Here is a 19,420-nt window from a genome sequence, read left to right as displayed (position 1 = left end):
GCTTCAATACCAATACTACTACTGAATATTTTTTAGATAATATGAACTTGAAATTCATTTGGGCCAGTTTCTTTTATATTTTTGAGTATTTAAGCCCTTAATTCCTTTAAGTCAATTAAATAGGGCTCTTTCATCATTTAATTTTGCCAATATCATACATCTATGGCACACAAACATGAAACAGACACCTTATCATTTCCATCGTAAACTTTTAGCCATGAATCAGATATAACAATGTAAAACCAATCAGCTAGCTGCAAAAGAGGTTGGATTTAAGTTGGGTTTTTAGCAGACAGAACAAGTCAAAGTTGCCTGTCTAAGTGGCTAAATGTTTTCAGTAATATTTATGAAAAAGAGAAAAATTTCTATTTGTCCTCAACAAGTTAAGTTCCAAATTACTTATTTCCTCTTTTTCGAGATTTGCATTTTAAAAAGATGGTGAGATCAGAGTTCCTGGAGAAGACAATGTAGAACATTGGTATCTCAAAGGCATAGAAAGGCAAGTTTCTCCTAGAAAGACTTTGTTGCCTTAAGTCCAGGGGAAAACAAACAAACAAAAAAACAACTCTTTCCTCAATACTCATCTCAAGACAAGCAGGGGAGGTCTGGGGGGAGGTGAAAGGATTGGTAGATTTTGTGTTATTTCTGGAGCCACACATCTGGTCCTGTAAAGACTAGATTTGTAAAATAAAGACAGTTTTGTTTTTTCTCATTCAGCTCAGGGGAGAAGGCTTCCCCCCCAAATTTCTATCAGGCTCCGAACATCAGCTGTGGCCAGTGTCGTCCCACCGATGGCTATCTACTTACAAACACGACTGAGGCGCCTTCCTGGGTTTGAGAAGTTTTTTAATTATGGCTCTTGATTCAGCCTTTGCTCTAAAGAGGCTTGCCTGCAGCCTCAAGTGCTCTTATTTCTAATGATAGCCTGACAATTGTCGCTCTGTCAGGGGCCTCAGCTTCCCAGACAGCAGGGGCCACTTGAGAAACAATGTGGGGTGGAAGGGAGACCCCCTCTGGCTTGGGAGTAGACACTTTTCCTGACAGGGGTCTTTCATGTAAGGATCTCTGAATTGGCTTGCTGCCTGGAATTAATGAGCAAGTAAAAGTCCCTTCCCAGTGAGGAGATGGGGCGCTCAGCCACCAGCAAAACTGATGCAGGAAAAATGGATGTGGGGCGTGAGGAGGGCCGTGTCCCAGGCTTCGGCTGAGTCCCTGGGATGTGCTCCACCAAGTATGGGTCCTTGGCTTCACACAGGAAGGAATTCAAGAGTGAGCCACAGTTGAGTAAAGGCAGATTGATTTAGCGAGATACACTGAAAGGCAAGAGAAAGGCCAAGAGGTGTGGGGGTTGGGTGCTCAGATAAAAAGTAGGTACACACTCCACAGACAGAGTGTGGGCCCTCTCTGAAGAGGGAGAGAGACGTGTGGGCACCGTGTTGCTGGTTTTTATGGGCTTGGTGGCTTCATATGCTAATACGTGGAAGGACCAGTCTAAGTCTTCCCCTAGGGGAGGGGCTGGGGTTCCCAGGAAGTTGGCCATTTCCCACCCTGTGACCTTTTGTGGCCATCCTCGGGACTGCCGTGGTGCCTGGGGGCGTGTTATTCACTATGTTAATATATTACAAATGGTTGTTAAATGAAGCTCAAGATCTGCTAGAAGTTAAATCTCTATATCCTGAGCCTCCAGGCCTCCTGGGGGTTGAATCCCTCACCGTTCTGATGTGAATTGCTGTGGCCTTCCTTGAGTGGCTGTGCCCTGTCCCCTTCCTGTCTCAGCACAACCACTTTGGAAAACCCTTTTTCAATATTTAAACTAGAAAATACAGAGACTTAGGAAATAGCTACTACACTCCCCGGTGTAGACTCTATGGAAACGTGTGTTCAGGTTATTTAATCAAGACACACACACAAACACACACACACACGTAAAGGTACGCTATGAGCTTCAAACTCTAATAGAAGTCTGTTTTTGCCTTGTGCTGAGCATCGAACCATGGGTGCCAAAGGTTTTCTCCCAATATTCCTGCTCCGCCCTCAACTTGCAGCCGTCCTTGCAAGCCTGCACTTCAAAGGCTTCTGTCCCAGGGCCTTAGCCACACTGCAGCAGTGAACTGCCTTGTCACTCAGTGCCAGTCTCAAGCGGGAAGCAAGCAGGTGGGCTCAGTGTTCGTGGCCCATCTTCTGTGTGAAGAGGGCCCTGTATTACGAGGCCTCAGAGGTCGGCTTTCACATTGTTCCTGTTACTCCGTTCTATGGTGATCAAACTCTGCTTTGCATTTGTGGCTCCAGAGCAAGGGAGAGTCTCTGTCTCTCCTGGTAGCAACAGACCTCTGCTTTGAATTAGTGCAGGATGCTGGGCCCCTCCCTCAGCAGCAGAAAGCTTTTACTTTCTCCAGAGTCAGTGGGACTTTGCCTAGGTCATAGAATGCAAACATCTCACCTTCCCCGGAGGACAAAGGCTTTCACATCACTTCATTAAAGGGTCCAGGAAAGTGTGCAATGTCTTTATGTTCGTCCCCCAGTGGTGGCCAGTCAACCTCCACGCACGTGCACCCCCGCAGGCCCAGTCTCTCGCCTGCCCCCAATATTTCTTGCATGATGATATGATTACTGTAGGCGTCATCAATACAAAAAATAACAGCAATGAATTAGTACTGGAAACAAAGACTTTTGAAACTACAAATTCATCCATCCTGAGTGACAGTCTTGTTAGGCTTATATTTGGGTGCCAATCAATAAACAGGACTAAAACATTCCTGGAAATAGCTTAGGAAAGGTTAAACATTGGTCCTGATTTGGCTGAAGTTGTCAGCACCCTCTAGTGGAAAGAAGTCTTTGAAAAACCATTTCCTTAATGACACAGACGTACCTCAAATGTTTGCACAGTTTTCATTATCAGTTATCAAAATTTGATAGTTACAGAAAGTAAAATTTTGAGACAGCAATAACAATGTAGTACTTCATTTTAGCGTTTTAAATAATTATAAATCCTTTAATATAGTTTGTTGTCTCTTTCAGAAAAGCAGCATAAAACACAAAATATCTCACCTTACTAAAAAATAAAATCTAAATGAAAGTTTCTGTATTTAAATTTTATTAATGGAAATTCAGGTTATTCTGTTCTCACTAAATCAATATCATGCAGATAATTAAAGAATAATACTTTAAATGTATGCCAAACTTTCAATTTGGTGCAGGGCATCGAATGGTCAGCCTGAGGGTGCCCTCACGCCTTCTGGCTCCGCTGTGAAACCAGCAAGCAACCTGAGACCCTCTTTCAACATTTCACACTAATTTGGACAAGCATATCTTCAGTAATAATAATTGGGTCACAAATCTCTGTCCAAACTCTGAAATGTTAAAATTAATAAGACCACATTACTGTGCTTATTAAAAAGGTAAAATTATAGATTAAGTGAATGTCTTTCTTTCTAAATAACTTTTCACTTTGGTTGATCTAATGGTACTACAATTTCATTGACATACTAGCCCAACTCATTTAATAATCAATTCATGACGCTCTTAAATTTTGCATAATTTAAGGGCAAAGGTCTTCATGAAGTTTCTTTTCCTTGGAATGTTTCTCACTTAACTGGTAGCAATAAGGGTAGGACCATTGTTCCAGCTACTCATTTTGTTTTCAGATGAGGAGTAAGGAGTCTCTATGTTGCTTGGAACTAAACAGTGATTTTTCATAGGGAAAGCATGCAGATGAAGAACTGGAGAAGCCAAAATTCTCTCCATGAGAAAGAAAATGAAAAAAACAAAAAAAAAAAAAACAAAAAAAAAAAAAAGAAGAAAAGATCCTAGAGAGGGGACAGAATAGGATGGGTGGCCAGAAAAGCAAGGACAATGTTGAGAAATGCAGCGTTCTCTAACTTTAATGTGCATCAGGTTCAAGTTGGAATTCAAGAGAATCATAAATTGATTATTAAATAAATACCAAAATGCAGATTGCTTGGCTCCACCCCCAGAGTTTCTGTTTCAGTAAGTCTAAGACAGCGCTTAACAATTTGCATTTCTAACAGGTTCCCAGGTGATGCTAACGTTGCCGGTTCAGAGACCACACTTTAAGAACCAGTATTATAAGGGATATTCAGGGAGTTTTGGTTTAGGGTGTATGGTGTGACTTTCCAGATGACCATCCATCCCTGTTTGACAGAGACTAAGGGATTTCCCACAACTTGCAAGGCTAAAACTGGGAAGTCTCCAGTAAACCAGGATGACTGGTCATCCTACATCGTATCTCCAAGATATTTCAGGAAAGAGCTAAAGTATTGGCTAACACTTTTGTACCAAAATTTTGTGTGTTTTCTTTTTAGTTAATTGGTTGATTAATTTATTAATGTTAATTTTTTTATTGGAATGTTGAGATTGACCTCAAGGCTAATTGCATTTTAGAGGTTGTCATCTACGATTTTTGCCCAAGGTGCAGTATCCTGCTACAGCTAGAACTGGTTGGCACCTAAAACTGAGTAAACCATCACCGTGACTATCAAGTGGACAGTATTTTGGTTCAGTAGAAAATGAAAGAGCTCAAAAAGAGGAAGAATGTTACTTGGACTACCGCTTCAAAGTGATAGTACTCTGACAAATTTCTCAGTTATCACAATTCCAACTTTTGGGGAAACTCACTGTTATGGAATGAGTGTTTCACACAGAGTTAATTATATACAGTATTATGTCAGTTCGAGATGGGCCAAGTTTTAATGGCAGTAATAAATGCAAAACCTATTAAGCTTAAGTCAACAAAGATTTATTTCTTGCACATACCGCCCAGTCTTAGAACTCCAAAAGAAAATGCTCTTTTGCCATAACTTGTTGTATCATAATTCAAGAGACAGCACAAAATAAAAAAAAAATTCAACTGAGGAGCTGATAATGGGATTTCCCATCTTAATGATGACTCTTTTTCACAAAATAAGGACCTATAGAAAATAGAGAACATAAGGGGAATATTAATGGTGATCTAGTTTTAAAACATGGTTCTAATAAGTGAGGAGGGTATAGCTCAAGTGGTAGAGTGCATGCTTAGCATGCAGGAGGTCCTGGGTTCAATCCCCAGTACCTCCTCTAAGAATAAACAAATAAGTAAATCTAATTGCACCCCCCAACAACAACAGAAAAACATGGCTCTAATAAAATGTAACTTCATTAAAATCCCCAGAGGTGGCTATGTTAATGTTAGGTCTTGATCTAGTGACAGACCTTGGAAAAGTATTTATAGGCTATCAAAGATGTCATAATCCCAAAGTGGACAAGTGGTAACAATTTCATTAATTTTGTAGGTAGTAAAAGTAATTTACCAACAAACTACTGGAGTATTTTATGATGACCTCTTAGTGCTTCTTAGCATTCTTAGGTAGTATGTTTTCCACTGATGATTATTGTCTGAAAATTATTATTCAGTTATGTGAGATAGTGCCCTGGAATCTAGTTTTTTACAAAGCTCCCCAGCAGATTTTGATGCAATTAGCCCACACCATGGACACTTAAAAAAAAAAAAAGAAAGCTGTATTTTTGACTTGGTGAATGGAAATACAAAGGAACAGAATGTAAATAAAAGGTTAGTGGCACTAATAAAACATTCAATTCAGTATAAATTGAAGATTATTTTAAACCATAAGCCTATGGTGTTATTTTATGACTCAGTCTGAAGTTCTAATTTCTACTCATGGCTCTGCCACTAACTTCCTATGCAATTTCAGATAAGTCACTTTAACTTCAGCTTCTTCTGTAAAATGAAGGCAAGTAGACTATTAGTGAAGATCCCTAGTTCTTTAGAATATGGGGTTTTAACTCCATATTTCCTTGAAATTTCCCAGTTATCTTAAAGGAATGTGTGGGATATGTATAGGGGTCAGATGTTTAATGTAAGATCTTGGTGGTAATTATTATGGAGAGAAATGTCTGGCCTTGTCCAAAAATGCTTTGCCTTAAAAAAAAATGCCCACTATTTCTAGGGAAGGTCAGTAGCCTGCAGAGTACAGACAGGGGTTCAGGACATGCTAGTGCAAAATATGGCGCCTTGGCACATTGAATATTTCAAGAGTGAGGAATTTGAGAAATAGCATGTGTGGTAAGGACTGTCTGATCTTCCAATTAAGCAGGTCACAAAACATAGGGAGGACATTCTTACCTTCCCCTGAAATAGGTCACAAAACCCTTACGTGAGAGGTGACCTTTCTATACCCAGAAGAAAGATGCCTCCTGATTTCTAAAGACAAAGGGACACAGAAATCTGAATAAACAGGCCTTGCTAAGTTTCCTTCAGTTTATTGCACTCACTTCATATCCTTTGTCCCACCCATGACTTCCTGCTCTCCATCAAGTCTAACAGAAAACCCCTCAGGTTTAAGAATTCCTTCAGGTCTTTATTCCTTATGAAGGCTCCCGTAGCACATAAAACTTAGATTATAGAAGCTTGTATGCTTTTTACTTCTTAATCTGTGTTTCATGATAGATGCCCTAGGTGAGAACTCAGAAGGGAAAAGTAAAAAGGTATTTTCCTGCTGCTACAGAATGTGTATCATGGTTGAGCAAGTCATGGGGTCTGGGGTCAGATATTTGCAGATCATATCAACCTGTTGAAGACTAGTTCATCTGAACATGATCTCAGATAGATTAAGTACAGCATGGACTAAATGATAAAACGAGAGAGTACAGGGAAAGCAAAACTACGCATCACATCAAAGTAGGATCCTGACACGCTTTTATTCCAGTGGTTTATATACGGTCTTAGCACGTCACTTGTGCCCCTCTTATTAATAAGAAAATGGCAGAGAGGTATTAGGGAACCACTCAGTTTAATTTGGGAAAGTTGCTTAAATTGGAGAGTGTGAATTAGCTTTGACCCAGAGAAAGAGCTGAACTGAAAACCCTGAGGTTTGTGGCTCTAAACAAACCCTTGATGTATTCCTACCAAAGACAACATGACTGAGGTTACCCAAGAGATCACTTTGCTACAAAACACTGCCAGCTATGCACAAGGTAAAATTACAAGACATAATTTATCTGCAGCACTCTTCAAATACTTTCACCTCCAGCTTCCAACTCCCGATACTATACTGGAATTGTGTGAGGTCAACGCAGGCTATAAAAGCCTTCAAATTTAAGTATCTAATATGTGAAAGCTATTTGGGGGACTAAAAATATAAACGATACATAGTGCCACCCATTAAGATGGTCATGCTCATTATTTAGTGGGGAAAAAAATGCCGCAAGAGATGCTAACAACAATCAAACTTAAGGTACAGAGAAGCCTTCCTTAACTAAAATACCCCAATTTCTAAAATAATCGCTTTCCCCAATTCCCATAGAGTATTGCAATCTATCTACCAGAGTGCACTAAGAATACTGATTTTTTAAAAATCCTCTTTGAGAGTGGCGTCATTTGAAGTTCTCTTTAAACCTAAAAATTCCTTAGCAAAGTTCATTCAGCAGTAAAGGGCCCCTCTGGACCTTCAAGTTTTAATGTGAAAGTCTAAATCTTTGCTCCGCAACCAACGGTCGCTCTCCCACCCTCCAAAGCTGAGGAAATCAAATGCCTTGGAACCGAATGTTTTAGTGATTCAGATCACTTAAGTGAAAATAGAAATAACCTGGGCAGGAAAATGCGCACTTTTTTAAGAGCTTGGGGATTGCAAACATGGGGAAACGCCGCCACCTATAGGTAAGGGATGGGATCATCAGAGGGGAAAAAAAAAAAAAAAACCCTACGGAAACCTTCAGGATAAGCAGCTGCTTTCGTTTCGAAGCATCAAGCTGCGCCACTCCAGCGTCCGCAGACGAGGTCGGCCCCTCCCGGCTGTTCCGACCACTCAGCGCGCCCTGCGCAACGTGATTGACAGGGCAATAGCCCAATCCGTTACCTAAACTCATCCCTTGGGAAACAGCGACCCGATGCTCCCGGAAGCTCGGGGTCCGCGCTCTCCCAGCATCCTTTGCCTTCCGGCTCTGCTCGGGCCCCTCGGGCCAGTCCCGCCTTGCGCGCCCATTTCGATCCCGAGTGTCAAGCGCGACTCTCCGGACTTGAGCCTCCCGCGCACGTTTTCCAGGACTGGGTTCTTGGCCAGGGGGCCAGAAATGGCGCAGCTGGAGGGTTACTACTTCTCGGCCGCCCTGAGCTGTACCTTTTTAGTGTCCTGCCTCCTCTTCTCGGCTTTCAGCCGGGCGCTGCGAGAGCCCTACATGGACGAGATCTTCCACCTGCCGCAGGCGCAGCGCTACTGTGAGGGCCGTTTCTCCCTCTCGCAGGTGGGGCCTCCAGCCTGTCCCGCCCTGGATACGCTAGAGAGGGCGGCCCCGGCCCAGCGCCACTGTCGGGGCCGTTTCTCCCGCTCGCAGGTGGGGCCTCCAGCCTGTCCCGCCCAGGACACGCTAGAGAGGGCGGCCCCGGCCCCGGCGCTGGTTTCTCCCACCTTTATCCTTAGCTCCTGCCTCTTGAAACAGGAAAGAAACTGGGTTCTTTATCTCTGTTCCTGTCTCTGAGATCTGTGAAATATCTGCTAAATAAATGAGTAAACAGTAGATCTGTCTCTAGGAAGAAATGCTCTGGGAGATTAACTGATGGGGAACTGAGTTACTGCCCCTCTTGTTGGCAACGGATAGCCTAGTTTTTCTTTGCCAGTTCAGGGGTTAAGAGACATTAGATTACTCCCAGGAAATACAGGAAAACTTCGGTTTAGCTCACCTGTCAGGCACCTCACTGTGGATTTTAGGAATTGGGTAGGAGGGGCAGGAGGGAATCCACAGCCTCTGAGAAGTGATATGTTACATTAATTCCGTCCTTGGTGTTTTTAGCGACCGTCTGTTAACCGGATTAACTGGCAACTAGTGAAGTGCCAGGATGTTTGAATATATATTTTGCTACGTAGATATAGAGGTACAGGTACAAAAATAAACATATTATCCGTCCCTTCTGGTAAAGGGTATTATAGAGTAGTGGTTCGAAATACAAAATCTGTAGTTAAACCTGCTTTTAAATCTTGGCGCTGTAATGTGCTAGTCATGTGGCTTGGATATTTTCTGAGTTTCGGGTTACTCTTATCTGAAAGTGACAGTAAAAGGCTAAGTACTTTAGGGCTTGTTGCAGGATTGAATTCAGAGGGTTTAGCACAGTTCCGGGCTCAGTACATGGTAGCAGTCATGGAGCCTGTGGTTTAATCCCTTCAAACACTTTGATCTCTAAGCCCGTCAGAGTTCCAGTGGATGTTTCCAGCCTTTCTAAAACTGGAGCATTTGCAATTTAATCACCAAAACTACAGGCCTTCTAAAGAGTGTGTCTTGGAAAATAGAAACTGAGTTCAGGTTGTTGCCTACTGGTTGCTGATACCTTAAGAGTCACAGAGCGAGTACAGGTGCAAAACATAAGCAACACTTTTCTTTAGAGGAGGTATTTGATTTGTCGTAGGATACCTTCCCCAAATGCCTGATCGTTGGTAAAGATGTGTTTGCGCTCAGTATCTTTATGTCTGTCTTACTGGTATTACCTCTTGCTCTTGCTTCATTATCGGCCTTTTATTTTTAAGTGGGACCCCATGATTACTACATTACCTGGCTTATACCTGCTGTCAGTCGGAGTGGTCAAACCTGCCAGTTGGATCTTTGGATGGTCAGAACATGTTGTCTGCTCCATTGGAATGCTCAGATTTGTAAATCTTCTCTTCAGTGTTGGCAACTTCTATTTATTATATTTGCTTCTTCGCAAGGTGCAACCCAGACACAAGGTTTGTGTTCAGAATAATTTACTGTAAGCTTATGTACAGTCATCGACAGTTACGATGAATTGGTTTTATGAAATTGATGAAAAATGTATTCAATCCTTAGTATTTGTGTACCTTTTGTAAAGATGAAGCAAGTCCCCTACCCCCATTTTAGAAGATATTTCTAAAATACTTGAATTTCTAAAATACTTGAATAACTTATATTTACTTATAAAATCTTTAAAGTAAATTTTTATGAATTAAACCAGTTCAGTAACTATTTACTGAGCTTATTTCGTGTGCTAAGCACTGGGACTACAGACGTGTAAGTAGGGCAATCTCTTTCTTATAAAACTTTTATCTTCGTTAGGGGAAACAGACTTTACCTGAAGAATTTTTATGTGGTTTAAGAATACAGACCCTGGAGATGAATTACCTGGGTTTGAATTCTATCCATTTACTAATTGTGGAACTTTGGGCAGTTTACCCCTTAGTGACTCTATGTTTTTGTCTGTTAAATGGGAAAAATACAGAGTCTACATCATAGGACTCTTCTGAAGAGTAAAGGAGCTTAATCAATGGAAGGTGCTCAGAATACTGCCTGATATAATAGTAAAGACTCAGTAAGTGTTAATTATAATAATTATTTTTAACTTAGGTGATTTCAATGGTGTAAGTTACGAGAGGGGGATAAATGTGAAAGGTTATAAGGATACAGAGAAGGAGCAGAGGAGCACTTGTTGCAGCCTAACTGGGAGGGAGAGGTGTGGGTGGCACTGGGTGAGGCTTCTCAGAGAAGATGGCACCTGAGCTGAATCAACACATAGGGCTAGAATTGGAATGACTGCCAGCAGGAGAAATAGCATGACCAGTAGCAGAAAGGCGTTGAGCAACAGGATGCAGGGAATTGCTATCTGAAATCATAAGATTATAAAATACAGAAGTCGTAGGGGAGAGGTCATGAATATATTTATGTTATAGAAGGTTTTTTGGCCTTTATCTGGTAGGTGATGGACAGCTCTTGATTTTAATTAAGGGAACTGCGTGATCTGGCTTGGTGATTTAGAGTAAGTGGGAGGTGGAATTCAAGGGCATAAGAATACTTTCAAACTCTGAAGTAATCTGTCAGGGCAAAAGAAGATACTTAACTTTAGACTGGGCCCACTATTTTCAGGAAGATCTCTGTAATTTCATCACGGACTAGTAAGATCACTGGGTATGGTGGTATAAATGCTATATGCATACGTATGTTCTCTCTGGTGCAGTTTTGAAGGAATATCTTTAAAAGAAATTGGTGGTGGTGGCCCAGTGAATGCTTATGGACGGCACTAGGACGTAAGCTCACCGAAATGGAACCACCCACACTGTGTCCCATTCACGCCCGTGTTCCCCGTAGAATTGCGTTCAGTGTCGTGAACAGTGTCACTCCTTAACTACTTGTTGAACGACTCCAAGTATTTTAGGCCGTAGAAGCTTTGACAGAGACGTGCAATGTTTTATTGGCTTCCGAGCTAAAAAGTATCAGAAAGTGCTCTCATAAATACATACTGTGTTTCTGCAATGTCAGAAATTAGATTAATATTGAATAATTTTATTTAAGTAAGTAAGATTCAGGCCTTTTTTTTTATGTAGTAAATGTCTTCTCTAGCTGAGCAGAAGTAGCCTGTTTATTGTGAACTGTGTTTTCTCTTCCTCGTAGGCCGCCTCAAGTGTCCAGAGAATCTTGTCCACAGTAACGTTAGCAATATTTCCCACGCTCTATTTTTTTAACTTCCTTTATTATACAGAAGCAGGATCCATGTTTTTCACTCTTTTTGCCTACTTGATGTGTCTTTATGGAAATCATAAAACTTCAGCCTTGCTTGGATTTTGTGGCTTCATGTTTCGTCAAACAAACATCATCTGGGCTGTCTTCTGCGCTGGAAATGTCATCGCACAGAAGTTAACAGAAGCCTGGAAAACTGAGCTGCAGAAGAAGAAGGAAGAGAGGCTCCCCCCTGTTAGAGGACCGTTTTCAGAATTCAGGAAAATCCTTCGCTTTCTGCTGGCGTACTCCATGTCGTTTAAGAACCTGAGTGCGCTCTTGCTCCTGACCTGGCCCTACGGCCTCCTCGCGCTGCTCTTCTGCGCCTTTGTGGCCGTCAACGGCGGGGTGGTGATTGGCGACAGGAGCAGCCATGAAGCCTGTCTGCACTTTCCCCAGCTGTTCTACTTTTGCTCTTTTACTCTCTTTTTTTCCTTTCCTCACCTCTTGTCTCTTAGCAAGATCAGGGCTTTTCTCTGCTTGGTGTGGAAACGGAAACTTCAGTTTTTTGCAGTGACTTTAGTCTCCATATTTTTAGTTTGGAGATTTACTTATGCTCATAAGTACTTGCTAGCAGACAACAGACATTACACCTTCTACGTGTGGAAGAGAGTTTTCCAAAGACACGAAATTGTGAGATATTTGTTAGTTCCACTCTACATATTTGCTGGTTGGAGCATAGCGGACTCACTGAAGTCAAAGCCCATTTTCTGGAATTTAATGTTTTTTGTGTGCTTATTTGCTGTTACAGTACCTCAGAAATTGCTAGAATTTCGTTACTTCATTTTACCTTATGTCATTTATAGACTTAACATACCCCTGCCGCCCACATCCAGGCTTGTCTGTGAGCTGGGCTGCTATGCAGTCGTCAATTTCCTGACTTTTTACATCTTCCTGCACAAGACTTTTCAGTGGCCAAACAGTCCGGACACTCAGAGGTTCATGTGGTAATAGCAGGGTTATCTGGAGCTCCAGAAATAGACTTATTATTTAGACTATTTTCATAATGAAAATTGAGTAAGTAGAAATTTTGGAATTTCTTTTGGGCACCATGGTGAGCCTCAGATCATAAGACTTTTTTTAATGTTTTAAATATCAAACATTTTAAATATATGTATATACACATATATATGTGTGTGTGTATATATATATATATATGCATATATATATAAAATCTAAGGCAGTGAAGTGATAAAAAACAGAAAAGTTTTAAGACATGCTCCATAAGCCTGAAAAATGATGGGAAAATAAAATTATTTGCAGCTATCTCATGGTATTTCTTTGATACTCTTGGCCACTCAAAAAGCTTGGAAGCTTTTTACACCAAATTTAAGAAACCTGGGTGTGCTTTGTGGTGCTGGAACTTACTCATTCTCTTCCAAAAGAAGTAGCAAAGCCTTTGAAAAATATTTACAGATGATGAGATAGTAGTCTTGACTGAAAAGTTGTTTAATATTTTAATGAATATAATTTTAAGTGTAAGGCAAAACAGACTCACATAGATAGTGCATGTTATAAAATTAGAGGCTCTTCTGTGTTTATCTAGAAATCAAGTTGCTGATTTTTGTTAAAAATCTAGGAATGATGGAAGTCCTCTCACTGTTCCTAATGTGAAAATATGATAGCCAAAGATAAGTTGTGTTGATGATAACACTTTTTAAAGGGGATTTGCTTCCTGAAATACATCACTGTATTAGTTTCCTATGGCTGCCATGGCCATTACAGATTACCACGTATTTGGTGGCTTAAAAAAATGTCTGTCACCGTTCTGGAGGCCAGAAGTCTAAAATTAAGATGTCAGCAGTGTTAGTGACTCCTGGAGGCTCTGAAAGGTAACCCATCCCGTGCTCTCCTGCCTTCCGGTGTCGGAAATGCTTGGTGGTCCTCGGTTTACAGGTGCGTCACCCCCGTCCCTGCCTCTGTCTTCACATGCCTTCCTCTCTGTCTTCCTTCTCTTACAAGGACAGTGTCTTTGGATTTAGGGCCCACCCTGATCCAGGATGACCGCGTGTCCAGAGCTTTAACTTAATAATATCTGCAAAGACTCTCTTTGCCATATGAGGTCATATGTTCAGATTCCGAGTATACCTGTCTTTTGGGGGGCACTTTTCAACCCACCAGAGTTACCAAAGTAGATTTTTATGATAAAACTCATAAAATGTGTAGGAAAGAGTTTCTTTGCTGAGATATTTTAAATAAAATTGTATCTTTTCTGAGAGGTTAAAAACAAGTGACTTCCAAGGTCACATAGTTGCAAAACTAAAAATAACTGATACTTGATTCCATGATCCAAAAATAGTTCGAATTTAAGGGAAGTTTAGAAATTATTTGATCTAGTCTTATTTTCTAGGTTAGGGGTTTGGGGGGGGTCGGTTTTGGATTCCGTGTCTGCTGTTTTGAGTACATTCTTTGCGTTTTCATCCTATTACAGCAAAGTATTATTTGGATATGTTAACTTTGACATGTAAACTTAGAACTGTGAGTAGAATTTATCTTTTAATCCAGTTTTATGTTGGTAAACTTTTTAATCACTGTGTGAACTGTCTTCAGTGTTGAATTATGCTTTCTTTGGGTTTTACACAATGAGTGGATTTGGAAAACACTCTCCATTTGCAAATATAAAATTGTGTGCAGGTGAAAATTACAAGTGTAGTCTTGAGTAATAAATACAAAATCTTTTATTGTATAAACTATGTGGGGCCAAGTTGTGCTCTATTTAGTGCTCAGAAAGCAGATTGATTGATTTTTTAATAATAACAGTGACTACGATGGATATTTCTACCTAAACTTTTTAAATAAGACAAGAAAGCACGCTCAGACAAATTATGATTTTATAATGGGAGACAGGAGTTCCAGGAAGTCAAAATTCTCCCCAAAATGTGTAAGTTAGGAAAAACAACTTTCTTATCTGATACTCTTGGTGCAAGGCTTTTATTTTTAGGCATATTTTTGGGATGAAAACTTTTTCTCTCTGACCGAGTCTAGCAAGAACGAGGAGGCTGTCCCACCCCGTGGACTGAGGGAATCATTGTTCCTGTTAAGTTTGAAGGGTGGAGTCCCTGTCTTTAAAGGGATCTTTTGGAATTCTGTGAATTAAAAGGTGCTGTACAGTGTTGCTTTTAGAAACATCCTGAAGTTATGTGTGTTTTGAACATTTTTCAGGAGTTACCAAATAGATATTTTTGATATTAGACTTGACTGAGCTTCTTGATTACAAGGTAATTCTTTGTCAAAAAAAAAAAAAAAAAGTGTTTACAGGCTGGGGAGCCTGTGAGCCCTTACAATTATTGTTCTTAAACCCTGTAAGTGGGATTATTCTAAAGAATATGATAAAAATATTTGGTCCATACATTTTTTAGGCCCAATAATACATCTTTCTGAAATTTTTCTACCTTATATGAAATTGTATAGATACAGAGTATTACTGTTGTAGATGTAGAGTATTGTATACATATAAAGTGTTAGATGGCATTAGTAAGGTTCTGATATACTGTTTCTTCACAATTGTTTGTATTTTCTTTTAGCGGATACCTATAAATCTTTTCTATACATCTATATATTTAATTTATTTTGGAAATACACTCATTCCTGGGTTTAAGCATAGCATGTCCTTTTGGCAAGAGAAATGGTGTTAGCTGTCTGACCTCTTCCTCCTCCTCTTAAAGTTATTTCTGGAATGTGCTTAGCCTGTCATAAAGTATCTAATAAAAATAGCTTAATGCCGTATATTTCTAATAAATAAATAGCTTACTGCAGTGTACTTCTAGTTTGAGTTTAACCACCACTGGGCTTGACAACTTTTTTTCTGTATAATTGTCTGAAGACCAGGTGTGGAGAAGAAAAGAGAGCCTCAGTTTTTATTTATACCCTCTAAGTGGTGGACTATTTTTTTTAGACTCTCTTTTAAGTAAAATATTTCTATAAAGAAATCCATGTTCATTAGATTAGAGAGCATTTATTATCTTTAAAACAATTAGAATTTCATTAAAAAGTGAAACAAGAAAGTAACATCATGCAAATAATATGAAAACATTTTTTCTAATGAAAATGTAAGTACAACTTAGGACAGTGGGCTGTAGAAAAAGCATTTAACATGGGAGTTAGGAATTCGTTATTTTACTGTGGTTTGGGAGTCAATAAGGCACGTGGTTTAATCTTTGGTCCTCACTTCAAATGAGAATAGTATTTGTTGTAAGTCAGTGCCTGGCACCTAACCTTATTTCAAAAAACAATTCAGCCCCTGCCATACATACGTAAATTTATTATTATATAATAAATATTGAGTGGATGAATGCTGAATGAAGTTTTTGAGTACAGAATGAAGTGAATATCCTAGTAAAAGTATGATACATGACCATAAGCTAATTTCAGGAAATAAATGACCTGTTTGGTAATGAGAGCCATTCTAACCCTTTTTCATCTTAAGTCTCCTGAACTACTTTTAAAAAATTTTATTTAATGTGGTGTTTGATAATTACATAGGTATTTACTTGAAAATATGTGTTGTTTTTATAATAGAATATGATTTCAAAACTTTTGCTGTTTATTTAAAATAAGAAAAATAATTAACTGCCAACCATTAAATTGTAAGAGCAGCAGAATTCTTGATCATTAACACAGTTTTAGGGGAAAAGGCAAATTACAACCAATTACAAATATTTCATGTTGTCTCAGGCTGCATTTTACTAATTTAGAGGTAACTGTTATTTAGGGTACTTTTTAACATATTTAAATATTGACAAAAAGACAAATATTTCCAATATAATAAAACCTGCATAGCTAAGAAAATTATAAAAATGGATAGACCGAAGACACATTTTTGACATGTATCTGTGAATCCAACACTTAAGTATTTACTATTTGGAAATTATTTCTAGGATAAGAAATTTTGTCAGAGAGTAATCCAATAGTATCTTTATAATCATGCTTTTTAAAAAAGAGTATTTGATTAATTTAATTTGAGCTCTGCATCACCATCAGCCCAAAATAGAGAAGGTATTTTTCTGATGAGAGAAATACTACACATTGCATTGATTTTTCACAATGACTGAAACTTAGGTTGATTCAGTTCAGTTGAACCGTATATGTGTACATGGGGCACATACAAAACAAGGGAGAGAGATGGAAAGTAATAGTAACAAAAATCGCTCTTATTTACTTAGCTCCTACAGAGCTGTAGGCACTGCACAGACTGCTTTACAAACACTGTCTCGTTTGATCTTACTCGTGTTCCTGTTAGGGAGAAGTTGGTTTCTGTTTGACTGCTGGAGGAAACCAAGTCAGGCTGATCTGGTAACTTGCCTGCAGTCAGCTCCTTAAGAATGCGGTCTGACCTCCAAGCCAGTGAGTCTTTGACTGCTACTCTGCCTTGGCATGGAAGTTCTTCATAAAGAGCAGTAGGGTGTGCAGAGAGAGGTGATAATCTGCCTTCACTTTGCCTTAGCCGGACCATTCTTGGCACGTTATTTTTTATATTGGATGTAGTCACTTTTAGGCATGTTATTTTTTTATATTGGATGTAGTCACTTTTAGAAATGCTAGAAACTGTTTAGAGGAGAGTGAGCAGATGATGAGTGTTTATAGTTCTGTTGAAGAGAAATGGCTAGAAGACTATATAGGATGTTTAACTTGGAAAAGCAGAGATCCCTTAACTTGGTAACATCTCAGAGTTGAGGAATAATTATTTGGAAGGATCGGACTATTCACACCTGCAGATCAAGGGCCAACAGATTTAAACTCATGAAAAGCATACATTTTCTAATTGTTTATTTTTCTACAGTGGAATGGACCCAGAGAAAAGTAAGTTCACCTGCTCACTGGAGGCAAGATTCTATTTATCAGGGGTGCTACAGAAGGGATTCATACAGAAAGTAGGGAGAGTAAAATGGCTTTTTAAGATAGCTTGCAACCCTGTGACTTGACATTCCTATGCTTGTTATGGCTGATATTTTGTACATGAATTGCTGAGTCATGGTGAAGTATTCCTGGCGACTTGCATAGTGATTTTGATACATTTTAAATTTCTGAATAAAAAGTACTTTGAACTCTGTTCCCTTGTTTCAGAAACAAATTGGAGGTACAGACTTAGTAGGAGATATTTTAAGCTATATAGTGTTAGAGACTACTGCTATTAAAGTATTTAATTGGTTTTTTATTTTGTGATTCCTTTTACATTAGTGAAGAGAATGTGCATGTGCTTTTCCCCTGTGGATCCACCGGGCAAGCCCTAGCTGTAAGGTTTTTAACGCAGTGCCCACTAGGTGGTGCTACTGTGCTATATTTCTAGGTGTTTTTGTACTTAAACTTTCTTACTGTCTCAGTTAACATTTTTTTAGTTTTAAGTTTTGATCCACAAAGTATTTTATAGCATTCATGTCTGTTTATTATAATGGTTTTTAAGCTGTTTCCTGAATTGTATGAAGCTAAGGTAAATGTTTTAAAAAATCATGTGTTTTGTCCTCACGTATTAGGTGATTTAACCTAATGTATCTTCCCACGTGACATTCTTTTCTCCGTGGCTTAGTGGCGTAAATCAAGGTCTTTTCCCAAAAGCAGTGAGTTATGATGATGACAAATTTGAAAACTCATAGAGCATCATGTTGATCACTGTTCTAGGTGTTTTACCCGTGTTGTCTTATGTGCCCCTCACAGTAACTCTGTGGGACTAGTACTGTTCGTATTTCCACCCTGCACGTGAGGGAACTGAGTATTTTGCCCAAGATAACAAAGTAAGCCGGCTGAGCTGGGATTCAAACTCCAGAATCCATGTTCACTACTCTCAGTGGGTGGGGGTGGGGGAAGTGGGAGGAAGGGCATAAAGTCTACCTACAAGTTTGTAGTGTTTTAGAAAGAAAAATAACCCTGGTGACTGTGGTTATACTGTCTTATAGACGAGGAAAATGAGGCCCACGCTAATTTCGGCTGTTCGAGAGGCAGGTCGTTTTGTCTCTGCCACTGTGTCTTCCCTTTCTGTTCTGTGATGGTGCCGCAATGTGATATGCATGCGTATTTAAGAATTTAAGGGAGAAAAAAAGGAAACAACCCAGGAGCGGAGTCTTTAGACAGGTTAATTTACATTGAAATAAAGACCTGTATTTTAATTAGAATGATTGCAGCCACCAGATGGAGGAGCACAGTTGTTTGAAAATTGATACTTAGTTTCTCCAAGGAAACTTCTATTTGGAAGCAAACTGTTGATTAAATATGGCATACTTTGGATTTTTTTTTAATTTTGACTGAAAAAGCTTAATTTTTTTAAATCTATAAATATATGTTTTAGGTACTTTAATGTTTTGTATTCTTTAAGGTATTCTGTAAAATGGAGAGGTTTTTGACTTCTCAAATAATATTATGGGTTCATGTCTTTTAAAACTGATTTTTAAGTAAGCCTATTCTTTATAAAAATAAAAGACAGGTTTTTTTTTCCTTTTTAAAAAATTTGTCCAAATATCATGGTTTTATTTTGCTTGTAAATAAACTTGTTTTTAAATAATATTTTAGAATTTGTTGTGCCTGTGTAACACATTCTCTTATTCTAAACTGGGTACTAGTACATTTTTTTTCACTCACTTTGTGCTAGCAGCCATTCCACCCTGTGCAGCACACACCCAATCCTACACTTCATGACAGTCTTCTTGAAATAATAGAACTGAATAATATTTTTAAGCTTCTATAATGAGTGCCCATCATTAGCCTGGATGACTGCCTTCATTTTATTCTCACAATAGTGGAAAGCAGTTAATCTACGAGCCGATCACCTTGAACTTATGGATGCTGGGATTTCTTTCTTAGTGCAGTGTTTTCCAAACACTTTACTTGGAAGTACTCAAATCCCAAATTTTGATCCCCGGTGATAAACAGAAGAGACCCCTGCTTGCCTTTCAGACTTCCAAGTCTTGCTTCCACTGGGCTC

The 19,420-nt window shown here is 39.3% G+C and overlaps 1 protein-coding gene across 2 annotated transcripts; it reads left to right on the top strand.

Moving 5' to 3' along the window:
• The first annotated feature begins 7,898 nt into the window (after positions 1 to 7,898).
• On the top strand, positions 7,899 to 15,234 carry ALG10 (ALG10 alpha-1,2-glucosyltransferase). Of its 2 annotated transcripts, XM_072954257.1 has the most exons (4): positions 7,899 to 8,256; positions 9,531 to 9,728; positions 10,238 to 10,327; positions 11,404 to 11,486. In XM_072954257.1, exons 1-3 carry the CDS (start codon positions 7,903 to 7,905, stop codon positions 10,277 to 10,279), a joined length of 594 nt encoding a protein of 197 aa, XP_072810358.1. In that variant the 5' UTR covers positions 7,899 to 7,902; the 3' UTR covers positions 10,280 to 10,327; positions 11,404 to 11,486. The 2 variants fall into 2 exon arrangements, with proteins under 2 accessions (XP_072810358.1, XP_072810357.1); XM_072954256.1 differs by lacking the exon at positions 10,238 to 10,327 and having other exon boundaries at positions 7,901 to 8,256; positions 11,404 to 15,234.
• The last annotated feature ends 4,186 nt before the right edge of the window (positions 15,235 to 19,420 follow it).

The sequence above is a fragment of the Vicugna pacos genome, chromosome 34, assembly GCF_048564905.1.
Source record: "Vicugna pacos chromosome 34, VicPac4, whole genome shotgun sequence".
Lineage (NCBI taxonomy): Eukaryota > Metazoa > Chordata > Mammalia > Artiodactyla > Camelidae > Vicugna > Vicugna pacos.
This window is presented reverse-complemented; position numbering and strand designations above follow the sequence as displayed.

Bases quoted from the DNA above. Each gene is read 5' to 3' on its own strand.
- ALG10 (XM_072954256.1), top strand. From the start codon at position 7,903: ATGCTCCCGGAAGCTCGGGGTCCGCGCTCTCCCAGCATCCTTTGCCTT. The intron at 8,257-9,530 runs GTGGGGCCTCCA...TTTATTTTTAAG, and splicing joins GCCGTTTCTCCCTCTCGCAG to TGGGACCCCATGATTACTAC. The intron at 9,729-11,403 runs GTTTGTGTTCAG...TCTTCCTCGTAG, and splicing joins AGGTGCAACCCAGACACAAG to GCCGCCTCAAGTGTCCAGAG.